This window comes from Hydra viridissima, unplaced genomic scaffold (genome assembly GCF_058129835.1).
Source record: "Hydra viridissima isolate aposymbiotic clone 2 unplaced genomic scaffold, HvirCarnegie_v1 scaffold_11, whole genome shotgun sequence".
Lineage (NCBI taxonomy): Eukaryota > Metazoa > Cnidaria > Hydrozoa > Anthoathecata > Hydridae > Hydra > Hydra viridissima.
Window position 1 is genome coordinate 1,485,993 of NW_028324310.1, and position 24,313 is coordinate 1,510,305.

Consider the following 24,313-nt stretch of genomic DNA (forward strand, 5'->3'; position numbering starts at 1 on the left):
GATACAAGCATCAATAAAAACAAAACCAGAAATGTTAATAACAATTAAAGGGAAATAAAAATTGTCAGTATTATAATTGTTAATAATAAGTTTAAAATATTAACAAAAATAAAACAAAGATAATTATAATAACAAAACTAAATTTAAAAAAAACACTGATGATGATATAATAAATTTATCTAAGATGATATGATCCAAGCATCAAAAAAAAAAACCACTCAAGAAATATTATTAACAAACAAAGGGAAATATTAATTGTCAGAACTAAAATTGTTAACAGCGACAACGATAAAATATTAATAAAAATAAAACAAAGATAATTATAATAACAAAACTAAGTTTTGATTAATAACAAAAACTTTTTAGTAGCTGAAATAGTAACAAGTGAAAAACTTTAGCTATAGGAAAACAAAAAAAAGTTTATAGAATATTCAAAGAGTATTTACGCGAGAAACTCGATCTTTAACAAACTTTTAATTTTGCTATTTAAATCTTGAACAAATAATACAAACAATGCTATTGTGTACCGCATTAGCACTATTTGTGTCAATTGGAAACGCTAAATGGAATCATTTAATAATTTTTTACAATGTTTATGATTAAAAAGTTTCAATGCTCCGAAAATTTTTTTATCCTGTGTGCCTTTTTTTTTATTGGCGGTAAGTTTATGTCATACTTTTAAATTTCATTTCATGCTTAAGTTTAATGATTGATAATTGAGCAAACATTGGCTAAGTAAGAGTCGTGCACGATGAAAATGCAGCGTGATTTAGATAAGTACATGAGGGCAAGAATATTGACATTGTGTTATAAAAATACATTTTTATAACCCAATATTCAGTTTGATACTCATTAGAAAATGTTATTTACTTTAAGCGTTATATATATATATATATATATGTATATATATATATATATATAATCATATACATACATATATATATATATATATATATATATATATATATATATATATATATATATATATATATATATATATATATATTTATATATATATATTTATATATATATTTATATATATATCTGTGTGTGTGTGTGTGTGTGTGTGTGTGTGTGTGTGTGTGTGTGTGTGTGTGTGTGTGTGTGTGTGTGTGTGTGTGTGTGTGTGTGTGTGTGTGTGTGTGTGTGTGTGTGTGTGTGTGTAGGTGTGTACAGAAACACACGCGCATGTGCGTATATACAAGAATATAGCACCTAAATGATTTCTTTCGCCATGTTCAAATATAGAGCGCATACAACTTTGAATTCTTTGAAGTGCATTAAAAGCTCAGTGATTACTGTAACTGGAAGCGGCAATACAAATCACATTTATTCTCGGTAAATATGCAATAAAACACAAAACTTGTTAACTTTTTATTTTTGTTGACACCTTCATTTGCTTCAATTTTATTACACATACACAAACACACACACACAAACAGAAACACATTTTTGCCAATAAGTCGTGCGTTTAACGGCGTGTTTTCGTCAACCTTCTACGGAGAGGTGGAGGGGGAAATTTACAACTTTTATTATATACCTATACCTACTGAGTATACTTTAAAAATATTCACTGCTTACATCTACTACGAACAAATATATAACTAATTTTGAACTTTTCAAGTTAAGTATGTTAATTGGAAAATTGTTAAAGTTGATACTTTTCATTTGATGCGGTGGTTATAAAAAATGGTTTAAATAAAATTTTCTCTGATTTTTGACATAAAGGCAAAAAAAAGTAAATACTTACTCACAAGATTATGGTTCTCTATTATGATTAATACAAGTTTACATTTGCGGCAAAGACACAGAAATAGGGCTCTTCAAATTTGAAATGATTGATAAAGAATTAAAATACTAAATCATCAAAAACATCCACTAGCTCACGAAAATTACCTAGACTAATTTTACAAAAGTCTTTCACGTGACATATGCAACATGTTGACTCCTATAAAAGTTAACTTAGTTCAAACAAAACTAAAAGACTTCATAAAGTGTTTCCATGAACTCTCAATGATCATGCAATATCTCCCAAAGCGTATTTTTAAGGTGCAGGTGATGATAGCTATGAATATGTACAGAGAAATGCTTCACAACGAACTATGTAGGCGTATAAAAAGTCACATAGAAAAACTCAGTTAAAAGTTTTTAACTGTTGGTAGTTTCGTTTTGTAAGAGTGCAGCTTGCATGAATGTCATGTCTTTGTAAACCATTTATTGTGGCCACAAGGTCATTTTTTCGGAGACTCTAAATTCTTACTGAAGGAATCCTCTACATATTTCTGGTCTCCCAACAATTACTTACAAGCTCTTTTGGGTTCTTATGTGAAAGCTGAGAGAGCTAAGACCTATATATCTGATGACAGGATTATAGATGATCTGTATCTGAACATCTATAATCTTGTCATGAGAAAAAAAGATCTACTAGTATTTTTTAATTGGTCTAACCGCTTGGCACATTTATGCTTGTCCTTTAATATCATTTATAATAAGGAATAATGGCGATTTGCAAATGGAGAACAAATAATCCATTGAACAGCATGTTCTGCTCTAATGTAGTGTTATCACATGCTAAGATTTCTATTTGTTCAATAAAGTTTTCATCTTAAGGAAACTTAATGAGAGTATTTCCAATTTTTTTTTTTTGCAGTTAAATCTTAGTTGTTTTGAGTTTTTTATGTGGCAACAAAAAAAACTTGCTTATATTAAAACAAATCTATGTTAAATAAATGATTTTTTAAATAAATTATGTATTATATGTAACATAAATCATAAATAATTTATTACATATAACATATATCATGTATAAGGTATTATATATAACAAATATTATTTCTAATATATTTTATGTAACATATATTATGTATAATATATTATACATAACATATATCTTATATACCATATTCAACACGTTATTCTCACAAAAGTAATTGCTCTGATGAAATTCATACAAGTATTCTATTTCCTGCTCAACAGACTTGTTTCATTATTCTGTTTAGATTTTTTTCAAGCTTTTTTTTCAAGATTATTTAAGTATTTGAAATTTAATTTTCATTGGAAGTACGTTTGAATTTAGTGGCGCTTTAAAATTAATGTGTAATTTAGTGTAATTATGAATGCATTTATCATAGATGTCAGATTAAAGAAAACGTTTTGCGTAATGTTCCACAATGATTTTTAAAAAGTTTCCACAAAAACATTAGAAAGCAACAATATTTAAAAAAGGCTTTAATGTAAACAACTGCCGTGTCCCATACTACTCTTGGAACTGTGAGTCTTCTCTTATTAAACATGGCAGAGCATTAGGCATTTTATGTTTCGTCTACCTAATAAGAAATAAAAACCCGTAGTTCTTCTGCAGAGCAAGGTTTTTAATTAAAGTACTATTTATCTGAATGGTTATCAATATCCAGTTACTTTCGCTGCTCAGTAGCAATAATTGTCTTTAGCTTGAAAGCGTCTCCTGCATCAACTGGCAACTCAAGATCAGAGGCGCTTGGTAGAGCTCACCAAAACACTCCTTAAGCATCAGCCATAGCATCTTTTGAATTGTCCTGCATCAACATTTTTAAGTTATCAAGGAAAACGGCAAATTTAACAGGTTTTTTACTTTGGCAACTACAAAATGCTTTGTATTATATTAGTACCAGCAAGAAACCATTTGCTTTAATGTAAACGTGAATAACTATGCGCTAAGGTGATTAGTTGATTTGTTATATGCCTTTTCATAGCCCTCGGCCCTTGTTGTTGAATTTTCTATTTGCTGTTGTAACTTGGATCTGAAAAACCTGTTTCGATGCACTTTCCTTTATATATTTCATGCAATTTCTGTGATGAAAGCTATATATATTTCTCATATTACTTTTAATTTCTTATTCTTAACTCTTAGTTTTTTAAAATGCGGACTATCACATGATGTTTCATTTTCGGAACAATTTGCATTTGTGGTTTTTAAGATTTATTCTGTCAGGATTGACAAGAATGTGCCCTTTCGATGTCGTTCGTAAAAACTTCAGGTGATGTAATAGTTTTTTTATATCTTTTAATTCAATATGCTTCTGAAGTTTAAAAATTATATTGGTATTACTAATGCAAATGTATAAAAGCTCACAATATGCTTGTAATAAGCTAATAAGAGTAATAATACTAATACTAATAATAATAATAATAATAATAATAATAATAATAATAATAATAATAACAACAATAATAATAATAATAATAATAATAATAATAATAATAATAACAATAATAATAATAATAATAATAATAATAATAATAATAATAATAATAATAATAATAATAATAATAGTAATAATAATAATAATAACAATAATAATAATAATAATAATAATAATAGTAATAATAATAATAATAATAATAATAATAATAATAATAATAGTAATAATAATAATAACAACAATAATAATAATAATAATAATAATAATGATAATAATTATAATAGAAGGTTATCGGTTTATTTCAATACTTTTTAAAATCTCAAAGTTTAAATGCTTTTTTTAATCTCGGCTGTCTTCAAAGGTTGAGATGATGTTGTTGTGGGTCACATCAATGTAATTTCTCAAAAAGTGTAAATAATTTAAATTAGCGCAGAGGAAAAAAACAAAAGCACCATTATTATTTTTGAACTTAAATATTGTCATTCACCACTACCATAAAGTCACTCAAATACAGGTGCATATTTCTCTGTGAAATAACACTAACGTCTAGGCCTTGTTTCGCTTTTAACTTGGATGTTTATCATGATAGACAAGGTCTTGTAAAAGTATACCAGCCTAGGAGCACGGATGTTATTTATGGGATAGTTAAAAGTGATCTCTGATGTATAAAAACCTTCAACTAAGAAATGTGAGTAGTAGATCTTACATTATTACTTTATTACATTATCACTTATTGCTTTATTACTTTATAACATTATCACTTATTACAGATCAAAATTAAATAGTATAAACAAATGATTAAATAACACCTGAAATCAAAAACTTTAAAAGAAAAAAAAATCATTTCTGTTAAAGTGATTTAGTTTTTCCTCATTTTATTCAATAACAGAAGAGGTTAAGGGGAGTGGAATACAGCGTATAAATGTAAACAAGAAAGCACTTAATTGACATCGACAATCTATGAAATCGATTTTTCATTTAGTTAGGATCTCATTTCAGAAACCGAACAAATTATACAGTATATTTAGTTCACCTTATAGGAATCTTGATGGAATATTTTTTTGTTCAGTTAAAATTTATTAATGTAAATTTGAAGCGTTTTTATTTTTTTTTTTTATTTTCAGTATTCGGAGTTTCGATTAAATCTTCAGTAAGCAACAGTGATCTGAAAGTTGGTGATTCCGTAGAAATTACCGCAGCAGTCACATACCAAGGCAGTCAATTTATAAGTTTTAAGTTCTTGAATGGCATTACTCCTATTGCAGAACTAAAAAGTTCTTCTCCAAAGAACTTTTTAATAACTACCGAAGGCAAACAGCTGTTTGGCGACAGAGTATCAGTGAAATCAAATGCGTACACTTTTACCATGAGTATTTTGAACCTGACAGTGGCAGATTCAATGACAATAACAATGGAATTTGTGTCTAAAGTACCTCTGGTTACTGTAACTGAGAATATAAATATTGTTGTCACAGGTAAATTTTGTTCATATGTAAACTATTTACCCTCACTTAACATATATAATGTCTATAACTATAACAAAGCAAAACCTATTTAATCAATTATATTTTTAAAATAAAAATTGGTTGAGTGAATGTTTTAGTTATTTGGGTTTGGGCTAGGGTTAGCGTAATTACGCTTACATACATGGCCAAAATGGTGGCAAAAATTGGCCAAATGAAACTGTTGCAACTTTATCTCAGTTGCGACTTTAAAAAAACTTTTTAAAAAATTCTAAAAAAAAACTTTATCAAAGTTGACCGAGAATGAACAAGGGTTCCATTTCTTAAACAAGTTGTAAATATCTAAAAACTAAGATTTTTTAGATAACTAAGGTTAGATACCTAAGGTTTTTTAGATATTTACGATTTCTTTAAGAAATAAAGCTTTCGTTCATTCTCGATTAACTTTGATCAAGTTTTTTTTTAAGAGTTAAGGAAATAACTTAATGTTTCAATTAAAGAAAGATTATTGAATGTTGTAATAGATCTTTAAATATAATTAAAACATAAATAAAATGTCATTATTATCTAAAACTTATTGTTGTTTTTTACATCACCGGTATGGCGGTACCTTTTATTTTTGAGTTAGCCACGAAGTAGACACATCGAAGAAAGAGTTAACAGGTAAAGGAATAAAGCATTTGTTTCTTCCAAATCAGACAATCACACGATCGCAAAAGCACAGTAGCCTTTTTTATAGCAAAATATGCGATTCTTTATCGTGAATAAAAACATGTTAGTGTTAAAAAGATTTATTTAATATTTTAAATAACTACTTTGAAAAGGTATGAGTTATATTGGAATATTTACACATTCCACGATCTTTACTTACAGCTCTTCTGCTCTCTTTCCCCAATTATTAATCTCAAGTTTATCACTTATGTACATGATACATTTAAGTGATTAATTTGAGAATAAAATCCAAGAATAGTAAGGATGGTAAGTAGGCAGTTAGTTTTAAAAGAATCAATCGACGAAAATGTCGGTTCTCTAAAAGATCACAAACCTTGATTACTCATCAATTTTATTCCTATGAAGTACTTAAAATAATAGCAAAAATTTACAAATAATAACCAAAAAAATTTAACAGCCATACCCATCAAGTACGGATCTTATAAAGCAAATTTAAGGTAAAATCATTAATTCATCGCCAGATAATTTTTAAAAACGTAGTATAATGCTGTGTATTATTTTAATTCATGAAAAATAATCTTGAAGTCTGTAAAAATGTCCTCAGAGCGTGACAAAATATCCAAAGCATAATATTTGTATGCACTGGTGAGATGAAAAAACTGTGATTCATTGTACTTAACATTTAAAAATAACGTTAAGGCATAAGAATGAAAGCATAGTGCTTCTGAATTATTTGGACGAGTTGTTGATGTATCAGGAGATAAGGCTGTTAATTTTTTTCCATGCTAAATTCGTTTTATCACCATCAATGTTGCATTCTTTATCAAAACAAAACGCACTTAATTGGTCTTGTTTTTTTATGAAAACAGATTCCAGAATATCAATGGCAACGTTTGGTGAAACAACACTACAAATATTATAATCATCTACATTGTGAGCAAGTTCGAAGCGCTGCAAATTATTCAGACTCTTTTTTGGATTAATTATATCCTTTATAATTTGAAGAAAATTTATGCTTTGCCCATCCAGAATTAGAAACTTTACGAGACCTTCTTTCAAGAGCTGTAAGAACTATTTAAGGCTCTCATGGTTATACTATTTGCAATAATGTGAGGAGTTATATGAATGCTTAAGATGATAATTGTTTCACTTTTTCCATTTGTTCAATTTTGCGTATACAGAGAACTTGACTTGACAATAACTTTGTATGTTCAATGCTGCATTTCAAAACAGTTTTATCCATGTTTCTAATTCAATAGAGATATCAATGAAGGCCCACTCCACCTATATATTTGCTATAGTCCATAATTGTATATAGAACCCTTTTCCTTGCCATGCTCTTTCAGTGAATGGTAACTGTGTCCTTTAAAACTCTTAGTTGAGGAGTTGAATGACTATTTACTATAAAAAATAATTTATTTGATGGTAATACTGTGCTTTGGTGCTATTTCATGGTATTACTGTGACATTGCCATATCCCCATGGTACTTTATATACTGATTTCTTCGAAAATAATAATCATAGAAGTTTATTTAGATGCATAGTCAACCAATCTAAGTTCATTTTCTCTTCCGAGTTTTAAAGGTCGAGCTGGAAAAGCACCCATCTGGGTTCATGCACTTCAATAACTTTGTAATACACACTTAAGAACATACATTGAAGTCTTTCAAACAGCACAAACTTAAATTGAATCAGCAGAACTTACGTTGAGATCTTACATCCAGCACGTTGAGTGATTCACTTTTCATTGATTTTTGTGACTGCTTTCACCAATGGCTTTCTGAAAACTTTAACCCCTTTCTTTGGGTTAAGTTTTTTAATTTTCTTACTGCTGTATGTTTTTCATTTGAGTGGGAATCAAATAGCTAAACAAAAAATATATTAAAAAATTATTAAAAAAATATTTTTTTGAATAAATACATTTAAAATAATATTTAAATGATTTCAAAATATACATTATCTTGCTATATTTAACGTGTTCTTGCTATAATGTAATCTTTAAAGAAGAAGTAAATAGAAGAAGTGGCAATCAATATTTGAAATTGAGCAAAACTTTTAAAATAACTGAAATCATAATTAGGAACCTTTTTCCTTACTTACAAACCCAAAATTCCTGACCGTTAAAAAACAAGGCCAAGAATAGGATGACAATAGTGTAATAAACTATGAATAGGTTATAATTATTATTAGATAAAAGTGATAAATCGAAGTAATTTTAATATCAAATAAAAATATAATCTTTTTGTTAATAGAATAAATCATTACATTTTGTTTTATATTTAAGAAGATTTTTTTGGTCAGCAACATTACATCATTCAGTATCTTGCTTTTGTTTTCTAGATGAAACCTCTACATCTACATTGAGCTCTTCCTCTTCACAAACAACAACTGTTCCACCTTCACAAACAACAACTGTTCTACCAACAAGACAAGGTTAAACACATATATATGCATATACTTATCTATGTATTTATGTATGTATGTAAGTATGTATGTATGTATGTGTGTATGTATGTATGTATGTATGTATGTATGTATGTATGTATGTATGTATGTATGTATGTATGTATGTATGTATGTATGTATGTATGTATGTATGTATGTATGTATGTATGTATGTATGTATGTATGTATGTATGTATGTATGTATATATGTATGTATGTATGTATGTATGTATGTATGTATGTATGTATGTATATATGTATGTATGTATGTATGTGCATATATGTGAAACTTAAAGAAAACAAAGATAGGTACCACTTTAGTAACACTAAAAAAAAAAAAGTTGATGAAAAATGAAAGTGAGATAAGAGTCTATACGTTTATGGTTGCAAGGGTACTAAAAAAGACGCTATTAAGAAGCCATGCATCAACAAAAAAAAGTAAGAAAAATGAAGTTTGCATTTTATTATATTGATATACTAGAATCCATTTGGAGATGTCTCCTATATTCAATTTTTTGGATCTAAGAAAGAATGTTAAAAGGAGAGAGAAGATCTGAATTTAAAATATTTTAGACCTATGATAAAGCAAGTTGTTTCAGGATTTCTGGTAAAGGGTTCAATCTCGAACGCTAAATTTCCCTGATGGTATTTCAATTTTTTATTGGAACAATATGGGCAAAAGCACTCATAAGTTTCCCATGGAATAGCCATCTACCATGGTATCCAAATACCAATTCAAATACCACGCTATTTATTCGTAGTTTCTTAGCCAAGATCCATTGACTTTATGGTGGCTAATTATCAATGAAAATAATGTGCTTTGTTTACAAGTTCTCTTAATGGAGTTTTTCGAATATTTAAAAATCCAACGGTACTTTAATCGGCATAAACTTTCCATTCAAAACTATGAGACAAGGGTTTTATCCCACAGCAAAGAAATTGAAATGTCTTTGGGATTTCTTGATTTAAGGGTTCCTATTGTGGAAAGAGATCAATAAAAGAAGTGGAAGGGATTTTATTTCCAATTAAACAAATCTTTGAAAAGCTAAAAAAACGCCATAAGCTTGCCACAGCATGAAGGGATGTTTATGCTTAATGCAAATATACTTAATATTGCAACTGATTACAAAAAACTGAATTAAATACAAGTATATGACTATGAGTTATATAAGTGTATAATAAATATTTTAAAGATGGTATAATTAGCTGAAAAAAACATTACCAATACGATCGTATTTAACAATAATGTCAAATGTAATTAACCATAAAAAAACATTTATAGTTATTAAAACGTTTGTAAACCTCATTATTTTGAAAATATTTTGCTTTAAATATAGTATCTTCACTAAAATGGCATAATTTGCAATAACTATATGTAAAATCGTTTTTTAACCACAAAACATTGGGTTCACTAAAAAGCATTTACTTAATATCGACTATCTATGAAATAGATTTTTCTTTAGCGTCACAATCTTACTCGAGAAACCGAAAGAAGTATATAAAATATTATTTCACCTAATAGGAAACCTGATGGAATAATTTTATGTTCAGTAAAAACTTATCAACGTAAATTTGAAGCCGTTTTTTTTTTTTTTCATTTTCAGTATCCGAAGTTTCGATTAAACCTTCAGTAAGCAACAGTAATCTGAAAGTTGGTGATTCCGTAGAAATTACCGCAGCAGTCACATACCAAGGCAGTCAATTTAAAAGTTTTAAGTTCTTGAATGGCATTACTCCTATTGCAGAACTAAAAAGTTCTTCTCCAAGTAACTTTTCAATAACAACCGAAGGCAAACAGCTGTTTGGCGACAGAGTATCAGTGAAATCAAAGGCGTACACTTTTACCATGAGTATTTTGAACCTGACAGTGGCAGATTCAATGACAATAACAATGGAATTTGTGTCTAAAGTACCTCTGGTCACTGTAACTGAGAAGATAAATATTGTTGTCACAGGTAAATTTTGTTCATATTATACTATTTACCCTCACTTAACATATATAATGTCTATAACTATAAGAAAACAAAACTTATTTAATCAATTATATTCTTAAATAAAAATTGGTTGAGTGAATGTTTAGTTATTTGTTTGTCAGAAATGCATTTACAAGTATTAAGTGTATTGCTTTTTATAAACTAAACTTCTCTATTTCACAAGTAGTTTTTTAAAGTCACAACTGAGTTAAAGTTGCAACAGTTTAATTTGGCCAATTTTCCCCATAGTTTTTGCCATTTATGCAGGCGTGAGGTTTTTTAGATATTTATAATTTGTTTAAGAACCGGAACTTTTGTTCACTTTCGGTCAACTGAGATTAAGTTTTTGTTTAGAATCAAGGAAATAAATCAAGTTTCATTAAAAATAAAGATTATTAAAGATGCCAAAAAATCGTTTAAATTATTAATTAATTATACATTCATTTCATGGTGTAGTCATTAGGATCCATGGTAAAACAATTGAGACCTAGGAGAATGCAATAGGAATCAATGGACAAACAAATAGAACCCATGAGGCAGCAACTGGGGCCATTTCAGTAACTTCGATTTTATCTATGGAAGCCTCAAAGATTTAGCTAGAAAGTTGGAACAAGAACGAACGCATACCATCAACGAAGAAAATGGTCCGAAACGCATCGCAGAAATTATTTAACATTACTATAAGATCTTCAGATTTTAAACCTACATCTAATTCATATAATCGTTTTGACCTAACCAACTGAAATAACACTCAGAAAAAAAAGAGATTTTAAAGGGAAACTTTTAGAGGCACGGGACAACGTTAGATATGAAGGTAAAATAAATTACTAAACTCGATAAGTGATGGGATTTCGCTTGTAATTGTTGCTATGGGTGGCCATTTAACAACGTTCATTTTAAATAAACATGTGAACGATTTATTCCTATTTTCAGATTAACTGTTGAAATACAAATGAATATAGTATGTTTAGTTTTGAGTAAATGGGTAATCCATGAGAAAGTGGGACAAATATTCTAGTCATGTAACCCACCATTTCAGATTTTCTTCATACTTTGCCAAAATGATCACCTAGATTACCTTGTAAAATTTCAGTTCTGTAATCAAATTGGTTTTTCAGATATCGTTATTTCAAAATCACCTATTTTGGAGGATTTTTTTATTTGGCGGCCATCTTGGTTGCCGTGTTGCTTTTGTTTTGCATGTTATTGTAAAAACATACATGTGATCAAACTGAAATTTTGCACCTTTATAGTTTTGAAGATGAGGAATCAGAATATGTTTATTTTATATAAAAGCAATGGAAACAAAGTAAATATAAGAATTGTATTTCAACTATAGTCTACCTGGGAAAATTTAATTGACCAAGAAGGGCAGGCTGGGAACCAAGGTAGCATTGCAGTTTTATCAGTTTTTTTAAAATACATATTTTAATGAATCTTTTGTTGAAAAAATAAGAGGTCGGTTTTTTGAGCTTTTTCATAAACAATCAAACAGATTTCAGTAATATAATTCGTTTGAATGTTAGATAAATACTTCTTTAGAAAATCTTGAATCTTATCCATTATCAATATTGTACGACTACTTTGGCTGAGTTAAACTAAGGAATGGACCTTAGGCAAACCTTCTGTGTCTATCTGGTATTTGTTGCTTGTTGTTGAAAATGACATTGTTTTTAGCATAATTAGGATACGAGGTTTAGGAACCTAGCAACAATCATCTCTGCTGGGCCAATTGAAGAAAGTGTTGGGTAAATGAGGATGCATGAATTTTACGAGGGCATCTTCATTGTTTTCATCAACTTCTTATACCAAGCCGACCGACTGAAGCATATCGTATTTGCAGATATAATATTTTCCTGCCCTAATTTCTTGAAGATATTGTATTGAGCCTGTAAAGTTGAATGTTAAATTGAATTCCTCCTGCTCAGAGACTCTTTTGACACTTATGTTAGTTGCATCTTGTGGAATAAATTGATGGAAACTTCTTGTACCAGGTAAAGTCTTTGCATTACCGAATTGGGAAGTCAAAAATTTACGAACTGAGGAAATATCTTCAGTCTTTAAAAAAATAAAGTGGATGCCAAACATGTTTTCTTTAGAAAAGTTAAGCATTTCCTCAGCATTCTGAATTTGCAACCCAGTTGGAAGTGGAAGACTTGGATTGGAAACAAGACTTTTAACCGTCCCACCAATACTATCACATAGTGACTTTGCAAGTGATGTCGCAAAGAAATTCCATTCACATTTCATCCCAAAATCTTTAGCATGGTGACATAAATTTAAGATATGCTTGCAATTTTTGTACTGGCCAGCACAACCATCAGAAAAATAGTGGATTTTTTTTGTATTGGAGAACATTTCTTGTTTAAATGTGATAGTCCTTTTTTATAACACAATAAACTAATCCAAGATTATGTGCTAAGTTATCAGATATAATGCATAAAGATGTTGGTTGACTTTCAGAAGCACCCTTATCATGTTTTGTATAAACAACTACAGGGTGTAGTGTGCATTGTTGTTGGTTCAAGTGGTAACTCTGGATTTCGTCTGTATGACAAATTTAAAGTTTTCTAAATAATTTCATTTGGGCGAATCAATGACTTTAATTTATTTAAATATTTACCTTGTGCTTTAGCAATATAAGAGTGGGATGTTATGATATAAAGCTTCTCACAAAGATCTTTTATGAATTCACCTACTGTAGATGTGTAACTTAAAAGCTCTGCTCTATCTGTTGTAGTCCACTGTTTATACATAATTTTTTTATCTTCATAAACTTCGTCTTTCTTTTCAAGTTGTCTTTCATTTTGTAATAACTTTGAGATTACATAATTGATAATACTCTGAATTCCAGGGCAACTATTGTATCAATGAACCATGCATTCCCTTGACTCTCTACTACAAACGACGTTCTCAATAAACTCATGGTAGCTTTTCTCCAGTTTAACTGCACTAAGCATAAGCTTTAAGTTCTGGTGTATCGTACAGACGCCTACAGCATGAGTACCTTTTTGCCCAGCATAGATACACCATTTTGGCTTCAACTGAGCAAATTTGGAAAATCCTATTTTGGACTGAGGGTTTTGTTGTTTAAATTCAGCATATATTTCTTTAATATTGCAAAGAAGTAATCGTTTTGATACATGTTTATTTTTGGATATACTTACAAAATCCTTTTTACCTGGCAATTGCCGACTGAACTGATTATTTCAGTAAAAGCTTTCCACTTTACCTATGACATCTGGGTTAATTCTAACAATATTTGTTTTTTCTGGATGTGCTAATATCCCCTTTTCAGCTTTAAGTTTCCTTGCTTTAGTAATGGTTGACTTTGATGTATTAAATACTTCAGCAGCTTTATTTAAAGGCCATGAATCAGGGATCAAAGTGAAAATCTGAATCTTTTCCGCTCTGTTTGTAGTTTTTAGTTTTTCTTGCATTGAAAATATTAACTAATCTAGATCATCGGCTTTCTTCTGATATTCAACATTGGGTACTTCAGTAACTTCACTTCTCAAGTCTGCTGTATTAACATTAAGAATAACTGATAGCTTTTTTGACATGACTTCATTAGCTTGCATTAATTTTCTTTTGCCTAGGGAAATCTTTGCATGTTGTGGGATCCCATGAAGTGTAACTGGTGATATATCTAAAATATCAAAACTGCTGTTTATAAATTCTTTTTCTTGTGAAACTTAAATCTCTTCGTTAAAAAAAGTTTGTTCCAGAGAGTTCACCATTGTGTTCCTGTAATGCAGACCAATCATCTATTTTTTGTACCACTTCTTTTCGACAGGAAGGACACATTTTAAAACCAGGTATTGTTACTAAACCAATTGAACATATATCTTTTGCCTGTTGAATATTGATTTCTCTCAAACCACCTATAATTACTAAGAGTAAAAATGGTCTACAAAAGTAAGAAGTATGATTTAGTAACTGAGAAAAGGAAATTAAAAAATTGTTAAACTATTTAAAAGCATAGTGCATGTACTCTTGGTAAAAAGTAGTTTCATAATTAAAAAACATCATTTTACCTTTTATATTGGTTTTATGCCATTTAAAAGGGTCAAAACATTTCTTTTGGGAATTAGCAAATCTGTTAAGTAAAAGTTGTTCATGATGAAAACAGACTTTAACATTTGTTAAGTTGGGGTTATTCATGATGGAGGAATACTAATATAATATATATAATATATTTCTTAACATAAAGAAGCGGCCATATAAACACGCGTACTATTACAGAATACAATAATAATTTTATGGTCCGTAATTGTAATGATAAATGTAACGGCCGTGTTAGATGACATCACTCTAACAGCATTAACATTTAATATTGATAACCCAGATCGTAATAATAATAAATTTCAATCTCTCTCTAAATAACTTGAAATATCTGTCAATTCAGTTGATTTAGTGTATACCACTTTATGGTACTGATCATTTGATAAAATACCAACTGTAAAAAAGTCCTTGCTCATTTTAGATACTACTTTTTATGAGGAAACTATAAATAAACACAAAATAACACTGACTGATTCACAGTGTTGTTATCATTAATATTTTTTATATATTGAATATGTTTTGTAATTTTCATTGAAAGGCTTATTTTGTAATTTATCAATTAACAAGGGAAAAAAAATAACAGCTAGTCAGGTGACTAATGATCTGACTAATCCTTAGTTTTTCAGTTTAAATGTTCATTATAAAAACTAACTGACTAAGTATGTCAGTAGTATCTAAAAGGAAGCAAACATTTGATGATTTGAATAAAAATAGGTGAATATAGTTTTAATAGAAATAGGTGAAATAAGTTTTACCAACTTTTCTTTTGTAAAAGTCTTCTGATTTAATTAATTAAGAAAAAGGAATAACCAACATATACTCACAATACTTTCAATCATTTTTTCACATAATTTTCCTACATTTTTACAACAAATCCACAAAAAACCACATCTCAATTTTTTACAAAAACATTCTTTAGAACGTGTATTTTGATAACAGAAAAAAAAAATGACAAAAAAAATGGGCTACCTTGGTTAACAAACCTCTTTTTATGGTCTATTACAATTTTAGAGATAAATTATAAAAAAAAAAATCCTCAATTTGACTTAGTTTTAATTGCTTTTATATAAAATAAACATTATACTAGGGTCAATCAAAAAGTTCATATGATAAATTTTTTTTATAACAAAGAATAAGGATAGAACAATTAAGTTAAGAGTGGATCATAAGTAGGCACCATGCTTCAAAATAATCTCATTTAAATCTGTTTTCAGTTTTTCCAGTTGCCGTTGCATATGATCATGTTAATGTGACCTTAAGTTTGTCTCCATGGCTTCTTGAACCTCTTCCTTTGTCTGAAAATCCAAATCCTTGCGATAAAATTCAAATGAAGAGAAAGCATATGTCTAACAAGTTAAAGTTGGGGCTATATGGAGGTTGAATGACACGGATGACTTTTTTCTCAGCAAAAAAGTCTCTGACTGCAGCGGACACATGTAGCCTGGCATTATCGTGCTGAAGGAGCATTGTGTTCCATATTACTCTTTTTATGCCTTTTTTGACAAAATTAGAATGCATATTTGATAGGAAAAGCATGTACACTTCTGAATTGACCGATTGTCCATTTGGAAGTACCTCAATATGGGCCTTGCCATCAAATGAGATAGCGCAAATTGCCATACTTTTTGCATCATATTGTGATCTACTGAAACGTTTCGGAGCTTCATCACCCTTTGAAATTCAAGCGCGATTGCTGCATTTGCACCCGATCGATCTGTGGTAAATCCACTTCTCATCCACAACAATTAGACGCCGTTCAACATTCAATTCATCTCGTAGGATGGTCAGAAATTTATGCGCAAATTCAACCCGATTTTGTTGATTTGCTTGGGTGAGGCCATATGGAACCCATTGTGAACAAATTGATTTTTTCATCAATTTTTTGGTGATTATTGAATAAACTGAACCAAAAGAAATGTTTACGACATCACAAATTTGCTCTTTTGTTAAAAATTTGTCTTCATCAAGCAGTTGTTGAATGATCTCAATGTTGTCTATAGTTGTTGAGGTACTGGGTCTACCTGACCTCAATTCATCTGAAAACTGACTATAATCACTTATGTTTGATGTAGAATACTTTTGATAGTACTTGTATACTGTTTGAATGGAAGTTGCATCCTCACCCCAGGCAGTAGTTATGAATTTGTGAGCATCAGATGTAGAGTTCTGATTACGACGACAAGTCTCAATTAACAATCTAATACCAACTTTGTCAATTTGCATTATAGCTTTAATTATTTAAATGATCTAAATTTAATAATATCTATTTTATTAAGCATATATGTTCATAAGTTAATGTTAAGAATATCTATAACAAATTTTATCGGCAAGAATATTAAAGCACGAATTATACGAACTTTTTGATTATACTAATATTCTGATTCCTCATCTTCAAAATTATTAAGGTGCAAAATTTCAGTTTGATCACATGTATGGTTTTACAATAACATGCAAAACAAAATCAACACGAAAACCAAGATGGCCGCCAAATGAAAAAAATTCTCCAAAATAGGTGATTTTGAAATAACGATATCTCAAAAATCAATTTGATTACATTGCTTTTTTTTTTTAGGTTTTTTTTATAAGGTAATCTATGTGATGTTGGTGATTATTTTGACAAAGTATGATGAAAATCTAAGATGGTGGGCTGCATGCCTGTCCCACTTTCTCATGGAATACTCCTAAAAGTAAATTTTGGTTCAGCATTTACCTAATTTATGCTACTTTGTTTGTAATAAATAAATTTTTTCTTAAAAAATTAATATCATTTTTATTGCTCTATAAAGTGACTAGATTTAAATCGGTTATATATTTGAAAAGTTTTTGATACGTTATTGAGAGGATGCTGGCAGTGTGATTAATTTTGAACAATACTGTAATTTTTATGCGAAGTAATAATTTTTTACATGCTTTTTTTATATTCTAACTTTTTGAAATATATTGCAACATGTTTCAAACACTGATTGTGCTTATTGATTTTTGAATTTTTTTATTTGTTTATTCTCATTTATATACTTTCAAGCATATACTTTTATCTTTTTAGCCAATGACGCTAAGTCAGTAACAACAAGACAACTGCTTGACTTATATAATGTGAGTTTAAAAGCTGTTTAAAAATTCTATGTTTAATAATGTATATATGCAATGCTATGAAGTTATCATCATTGTGCACACACACACACAGATATATATATATATATATTTATAAATATATATATATATATATATATATATATATATATGTATACATATATATATAGATATCGTTTTGTTATGGTCAGCAAAAGTTAAATTCTTGTTTGCTTCCTGAAGAAAAAATATGCAAAGTCAATGAGATAGTGAACTCAAGCTTTTTAATCAAAACGCTTCAGGAAATAATGCTGCTGTCGAAGATTGTTGATGAAATTGTCCTGAACTCAACTCATGCAAAAAATGTATTTCATTTTATAGTTTTTTAATTTTCCTTTCCCGTTATTTACTTCCGATAAACGAGTTTTTTGATTCAAACATTTAGAGATTTGTATGTTATTTAGAGAAAGCAATGATAGTTTTAAATAATTATTTGGAGCTGATCAAATGCATTTTTACTCACAGAATTGCTCCTTATTTCCATTCTATTTTAAAGACGAGTGTTACCAAAGCAAACCCCATCTTATTAAATTGGAGGAAAGTTTTAGTGATATTGCATTAACTAATAAAATGAATCTACTCATCATAGTTAAGAATAATGTCTGAGAAAATTTTAACGTTCGGTTTTGGAATTCAGGCTGTTATGACATGTTCCACATAAGGATATCTTAAAAAACCCTGTTGATCAACAGTTTAATTAACTTTGTCGACTTGCTATCCAGTGTAACGCAGGAGACTCTAAATCTGCGTGGAACGTAAAAGAATTATAAAAAATTGGCAAAGTTTACATCAAAGCCAAGCAGGAGATGAGAATTATGCGTCTTTGACCTGAAATACAGCCACTAGTATTTTGTACAATGAGAAAAGTGTAAAGTTTTGTAACGTATGATGGTTACAAGCTGTGCTGTATCTTTAAGGTCGAATATGTTCATTTATTTCAGATGTTTCTATATGTTACTGAAAACCTGTAGCTGAATAAATTGCCATTTCTGAAGTTTGAATTCACTAATCTGGACACAGCTACTTTAATAAAAGTAATTTAAACAATTAGTTATGAAATAACCATCGTCAAATAGAGCTTTTATTGAACCAAATCTAACACAGCAAGAAAATTTAGGTAAGAAAACTCTTAAACCACATCTTGCTTTTAAAGATCACATGAAATCTCACTGTGTCAATCCGCAATCACTGTTTATATGTTATCAACAGTGACCGCGGATTGAAAATGTAAGTTATATACTTATCATATGTTTAAAAACCAGTTGTTGCTTTTGTCAAAAATTGTTAGTTTAAACAAATTGAATTAAAGAAAACTGCCTGCACATTATTAGCATCTGCTTATCGAAATTAAACTCTCAAAACAAATCTTATCGAAGCTCGTGTGGTAGTTACGTTTATAAAGATACTTGCCTTTAAAATTTAGATGCACTTATTAGCAAATAAATAAAAGCTTAAAAAACAAATTAAATTTAGATTGTAAGGTCTGCCACATATACTGACAAACAAAAACAAACTAAACGAAAAGAAAAGCTTTTATTTTTCTTGTTGCTGTCTTAACATTTCGGTTACTTAAACAGAATAAGCTTAATCTTAAATCTTTTGCTCACCTATTACCTACAGTTTTAATAAATCTTGATTTTGGGTTTTTATCTTCAAATATAATTGAGTTAAATAATTTTTTGAATAATATAATTACAAAGGAATATAGCTACGTACTTCGAAAAAGTATGACTTTCAAATTCCATTCAAAAGTGAAGATATTGACCCAATATATGGGGAAATTTTATCCAACATTTTTATTCAAATTTTTGTTCGAATTAAAATTTCGAAAAAAATTGTTTAGAAATCGACTTTCGAATTGATATTTACAATGGATATTCAAAGTAACTCAAATTTATATTAACTATTGACATTAAAACCAAATCTAGTTGAGACCAGATGTAGGAATTTCCCAGTTACAGTCAAGTTGAAATATGACAACACCAGTAGAATGAAATCTAACTGAAGCAGAGCTCACGAAGAAATATTTTTGGAGCTGCTCAAAGGTTAAACTGACAAGAAGATAAAATCTGCTGTCACTTTTGCAGGTAACCGTATCCTAAGTTCTAAATTAATATATTCTAACCTAAATTAGTTGGTAAACAAAATAAATGATAATTTTTGGTGTTATTGAACTTTTTATTCCATTAAAATGAGCTTTTTCCGTTACTAAGCAACTCAAATTTTTTTTGACATTTGCTAAAATTTAACGCCATTTAACAAACTGTGTTATTCTTTAAATATTGTTTACAAATGTTTTTATTTTCTAGATTTATGAATGACTAACATGAGGGTTATGAATAAACAACAGATGACAAGGCTCCAGAGGTGTTTGGTCCATCAGTAAAGAAAAGAAAGCCGTTATCTCCTTCCAAGGCTCACGCATACAAACAATTTAACAAGTCCAGAACGTTTAAGCTAGAAGGCTCTAAGTAATTGCGTTAGGACCTGGATAATACAAAGTTTTTGGCTAGATTTATTTTGTCACACATCATTTTGGAAGGAACGCAGCAGATGCAATTGAAACAAAGCCTGATTAGTAAGTTAAAGCATTAAAAATTTTTAAATTTTTTTAAATTTTGAGAGATAACAAGATATAACAATTTCTACAGATATTTCATAATAACTCTAGTGTTTTAATTACTTTTAATATTGATTATTTGTTTAATTTTGTTGTATACTATCTATATTACAAAATATACGGTTTTTTTGAAATTGTTTTAAAATGTTTTTACCCTTTTTTATTTATGTAGTGAGCTTACCTGGTCATTATACTGGAGTTGCTCAGCAAACTGTTTGTTTTTATGATTCAGCTGGAAACAAAAAGGAATTAAAATTGACTGCTTTTTATAGAGGAGTCTATTGTCAAGATGGGAAAATAGTTTTTTTTCCATCTAGATCAATTAATTGACAGATGTTAATTCAAAGTTTACTCAAGTGTCATTTTGTCAGAGGCTGAATTTGATCTACGTGACTAAATTTTTCCTTTTTGAAGCAGAATGACAAATATTTTGGAAAAATTCTCAGACGACAACATTTCTACCCTGGACAATGTAATTGGGCACTTAAATGGCCTTCACTACAGAGCTGTTGAAGCTGTCAGGAAGAAACTGTAATCTCCATCTGCTGAATTCATCATGAGGAAACTTCTCAAAAACCTATTTGAAATATTGGAGGACTGTTGCCCAGCACGGTTTTTCACTCAGTTATAACTTTGTTAAGCTCTCTCTACAATGGCAAGGGTTTGATAGCACTTAGTGGAGATGATGCGTTTGAGAATCCTTACAATACACTTATCACTTACTGTGACAACCAACAGGCTTGGCTGAGAAAAGTCAGTCAACAAGTTCAGTAAGCCGAGCTTGCAAATCTTGAACAATTTCCCGTGCATCTCATCGAGAAGCACCGGAAAATATTCAAGAGTTGCAAACTCAGCTTGCTGAAAAAGATCCTTTGTTTGCTGAAAGTATCACCGCTGATTATTATTCAACACCCTTCAACAGTGGCAATGTACTTTACTATTCAAGCCATCGATCCAGATGTCCATGAAGGTTGTCTTCGATTTTGGAAAATCAACAAAAACAAGTTTACGTTGATGGCTGAACTGCTGGCAAATATCTGTTCATTCCAGCTTTATATGCCTCTACAGAAAAGAGCTTTTAGTGCTGGTGTCGCACTTTTGTCCTAGAGAAGGACAAAGCTGCAACCAGTCCAAGTGAAAAAGTTGCTGCACACCCAGTAAAACTATGACAAATTTACCTTTAGAACCTACATCTTGAATTCAAAGTAAGAGGAAGTGTTTATTGTTCTTGGAGACCCACTAGCAACACCTGAGTTTGAAGATTGGGCAACTAAAAGTAACAGAAATTGACGTAAATGAATTGCTCAAACTCCAACTACATCAAGACAATTATCAACAGGAGCTGCTGCTGCTGGTTTAGCAATAGACCTAAATTAGACTTTTTTTTTTGAGGCTTTTATTTCACTTTAATTGGACTTTGATTAATAAACTTTAACATATCTTTTGATTCTGCATGTTATTTTTTAAAATTTTTGTTTTAATAGAAAACAGGTCGAGCTACCCCTAACGCCAATGGACGCCATGAACGGTACCCACCCCAAAAGATGCCATTTGTTATTTAATGTTTAAGTTAAATAAGCTGAGCTAACTTTTGTGTAATTTCTATTTTTTATAAACACCAGATACTGATAAATATAGCTAGTAATCAAAAAATATTGATTATTGAAAAATAATGAGAATTGCAGCTATCTTAAGTTAAATAAACGCACATTTATTTTTTACCTCATAAAGTTCCTATAATATCAAAAATTAAAAAAGTTAAGTAAAAAGTTATCGAACAGATTATGATAACTTTTCAAAACCTGTGATAACTTATCAAAATCGTTTTGATAACATTGTCGAAAACAAATGTCGTTTCGAAAAAATATCGCATCGAAATAATTTCGATACGCATACGTATTTTGTATTCTTATTTTACTAACATTTTCTTTTTTCACAGACCTGATTCTTGGGATATTACCTATTACCACCCATTACCACCCATTTTTGGATATCACCCATTACCACTCATTACCACCCATTACCACCCTTTTGAAGCTTTGATAGGCAATTATTTTGAATTAGGATTTGAATCATAAGCTCAAAACTCATTTAAAGATTAATTAAGTGTTAAAGATATTTGACCATCTCTTTAGCAAATGGAGGAAATCCGAAAAAAGCAACGCAATAAGTTTCTAAACAATTTTTTTACTAATTAATCAAAGTATTTTAAATAAGAACCTATTCATTTGTGTGTTACAAACTAAAATGTTTTCCTGGAGTTTTAATTAGCAAATTTGGAATTTACTTTGAGCTTTAAAACGAGCACAAAAAACAAAACTGATTTAATAGAAAATATATATTCTCTTGTTAAACATCAACTTTTAAAGCGTTAAAATGATGTGTGACTACTGAAAAGAACATGTCTATAAGTCTAATATTTTTTAAGAGCAGCCTACAAAAATGTTATTCTAAATAGAATAGCACATTTTCTAAACGAGTTTTTAATTCAATTTTAAAGTTTAACTAAGTTAAAATGTTCTTGTTTATTTTCATTTAAATTAGTATTTATAAGTTTATTATTATTATTTATATTCATTTAAAAAAGTATTTATAAGTTAACTTAATTCAGAAAAAAAAGCATCAAACTTTAAGATTGTTCAAGTCGGAAAATGTCGTTTAAAACAATTACACCTACCTTATGCAACGTTTAAGTTTAAATTCACCAGTTAAATTTAAACTGAATTCTGTTCAGGTTCTAATATATATAACTCTTGTGTTTCAAAATGTTCCATCAAATAGCTATGAAAATTACAAAAAATCTATGTCTTCGCTTGGTTACCAATTAAAATGTAGTTTCATTCTTATAAGAGTATAATATTTATTTTGGTTTAAGTTTTTCATTGTTAAGGTTGTGAATGTTTGATATGTTATATAGATTTTAGTCGGAACTTTGAACTTGGTTGACAAACTTCTAGAAGTTAACATCTCTTTACTTTCTGGAGCCCAAACTGAATACAATTCATCAAGAAATATTTTGTCAACTCTTGATTCGTTAGCAACTTTGATGGCTAAAGAGCTTAAGGAGTATAGCAAACTGAATTACAATGTTTCAAACAGAAACATTGGATTAAGTGTTGGGATTGTAAAAAAAGAAGATGTTTACATTACTGCCTACAAAAATGCTGAAAAAGAAAACAGAGTTGCCATATCAAACAATTTATCAGAAACTTGTAAGTTTTGCACATTGCGTACTCACTATTTGATCTTGTAAAGTGCACTTGTAATATCTTCTTCTTTTAATAAATAATCTGCACTTATTTTGACATAATATTAAGAATTTTGCTACTATTTTAAGAACTTGTCTTATATATATAAATAACTGTGCTGTTGATTTAATATATTCATTAACATAATTTTTTAACATAACTGTCATAATTACTTATTGGTTTCTCTATTATTTATTTAACATATTTATAGAATAGTTTAATATATTTCTGAATATAATATACATGTGGGTTCAGCGCCGGCCTTAGCTTTTTTGACAGGTTGGGCAAAACTTGTGAACGCGCCCCTAGGTATATATGGGTGGGTTGTTACCATTAATTACGAGACCAATGTTCTAAAATGATAAACAAGAGTGCTAAAGGGAATATATAGTTTAATGCAAAGAGATCCATATTATGCATCAAGTTTCTTATTTAATTAATTTTTTATTAAAATTATAAACTTAGACTTTTCATGATATGGGTTTATAGAAATGAGTGACTAAATAAATAGACAACG

At 29.3% G+C, this 24,313-nt stretch overlaps 1 protein-coding gene and 1 pseudogene across 1 annotated transcript in view; one reads left to right on the forward strand and one right to left on the reverse strand.

Annotated features, from left to right (window-relative positions):
- The first annotated feature begins 530 nt into the window (after positions 1-530).
- The window catches only part of LOC149881629 (adhesion G protein-coupled receptor G2-like), a 36,022-nt gene continuing 12,239 nt past the window's right edge, over positions 531-24,313 (forward strand). Inside the window, exons 1-7 of the mRNA XM_090067223.1 lie at positions 531-659; positions 5,306-5,656; positions 8,657-8,749; positions 10,366-10,716; positions 17,843-17,892; positions 18,060-18,233; positions 23,466-23,760. Coding sequence (XP_089923349.1) covers positions 590-659; positions 5,306-5,656; positions 8,657-8,749; positions 10,366-10,716; positions 17,843-17,892; positions 18,060-18,233; positions 23,466-23,760 — 1,384 coding nt within the window. The 5' untranslated portion in view covers positions 531-589. The remainder of the gene's footprint in view (positions 660-5,305; positions 5,657-8,656; positions 8,750-10,365; positions 10,717-17,842; positions 17,893-18,059; positions 18,234-23,465; positions 23,761-24,313) is intronic.
- On the reverse strand, positions 12,328-15,215 carry LOC149881630 (uncharacterized; annotated as a pseudogene).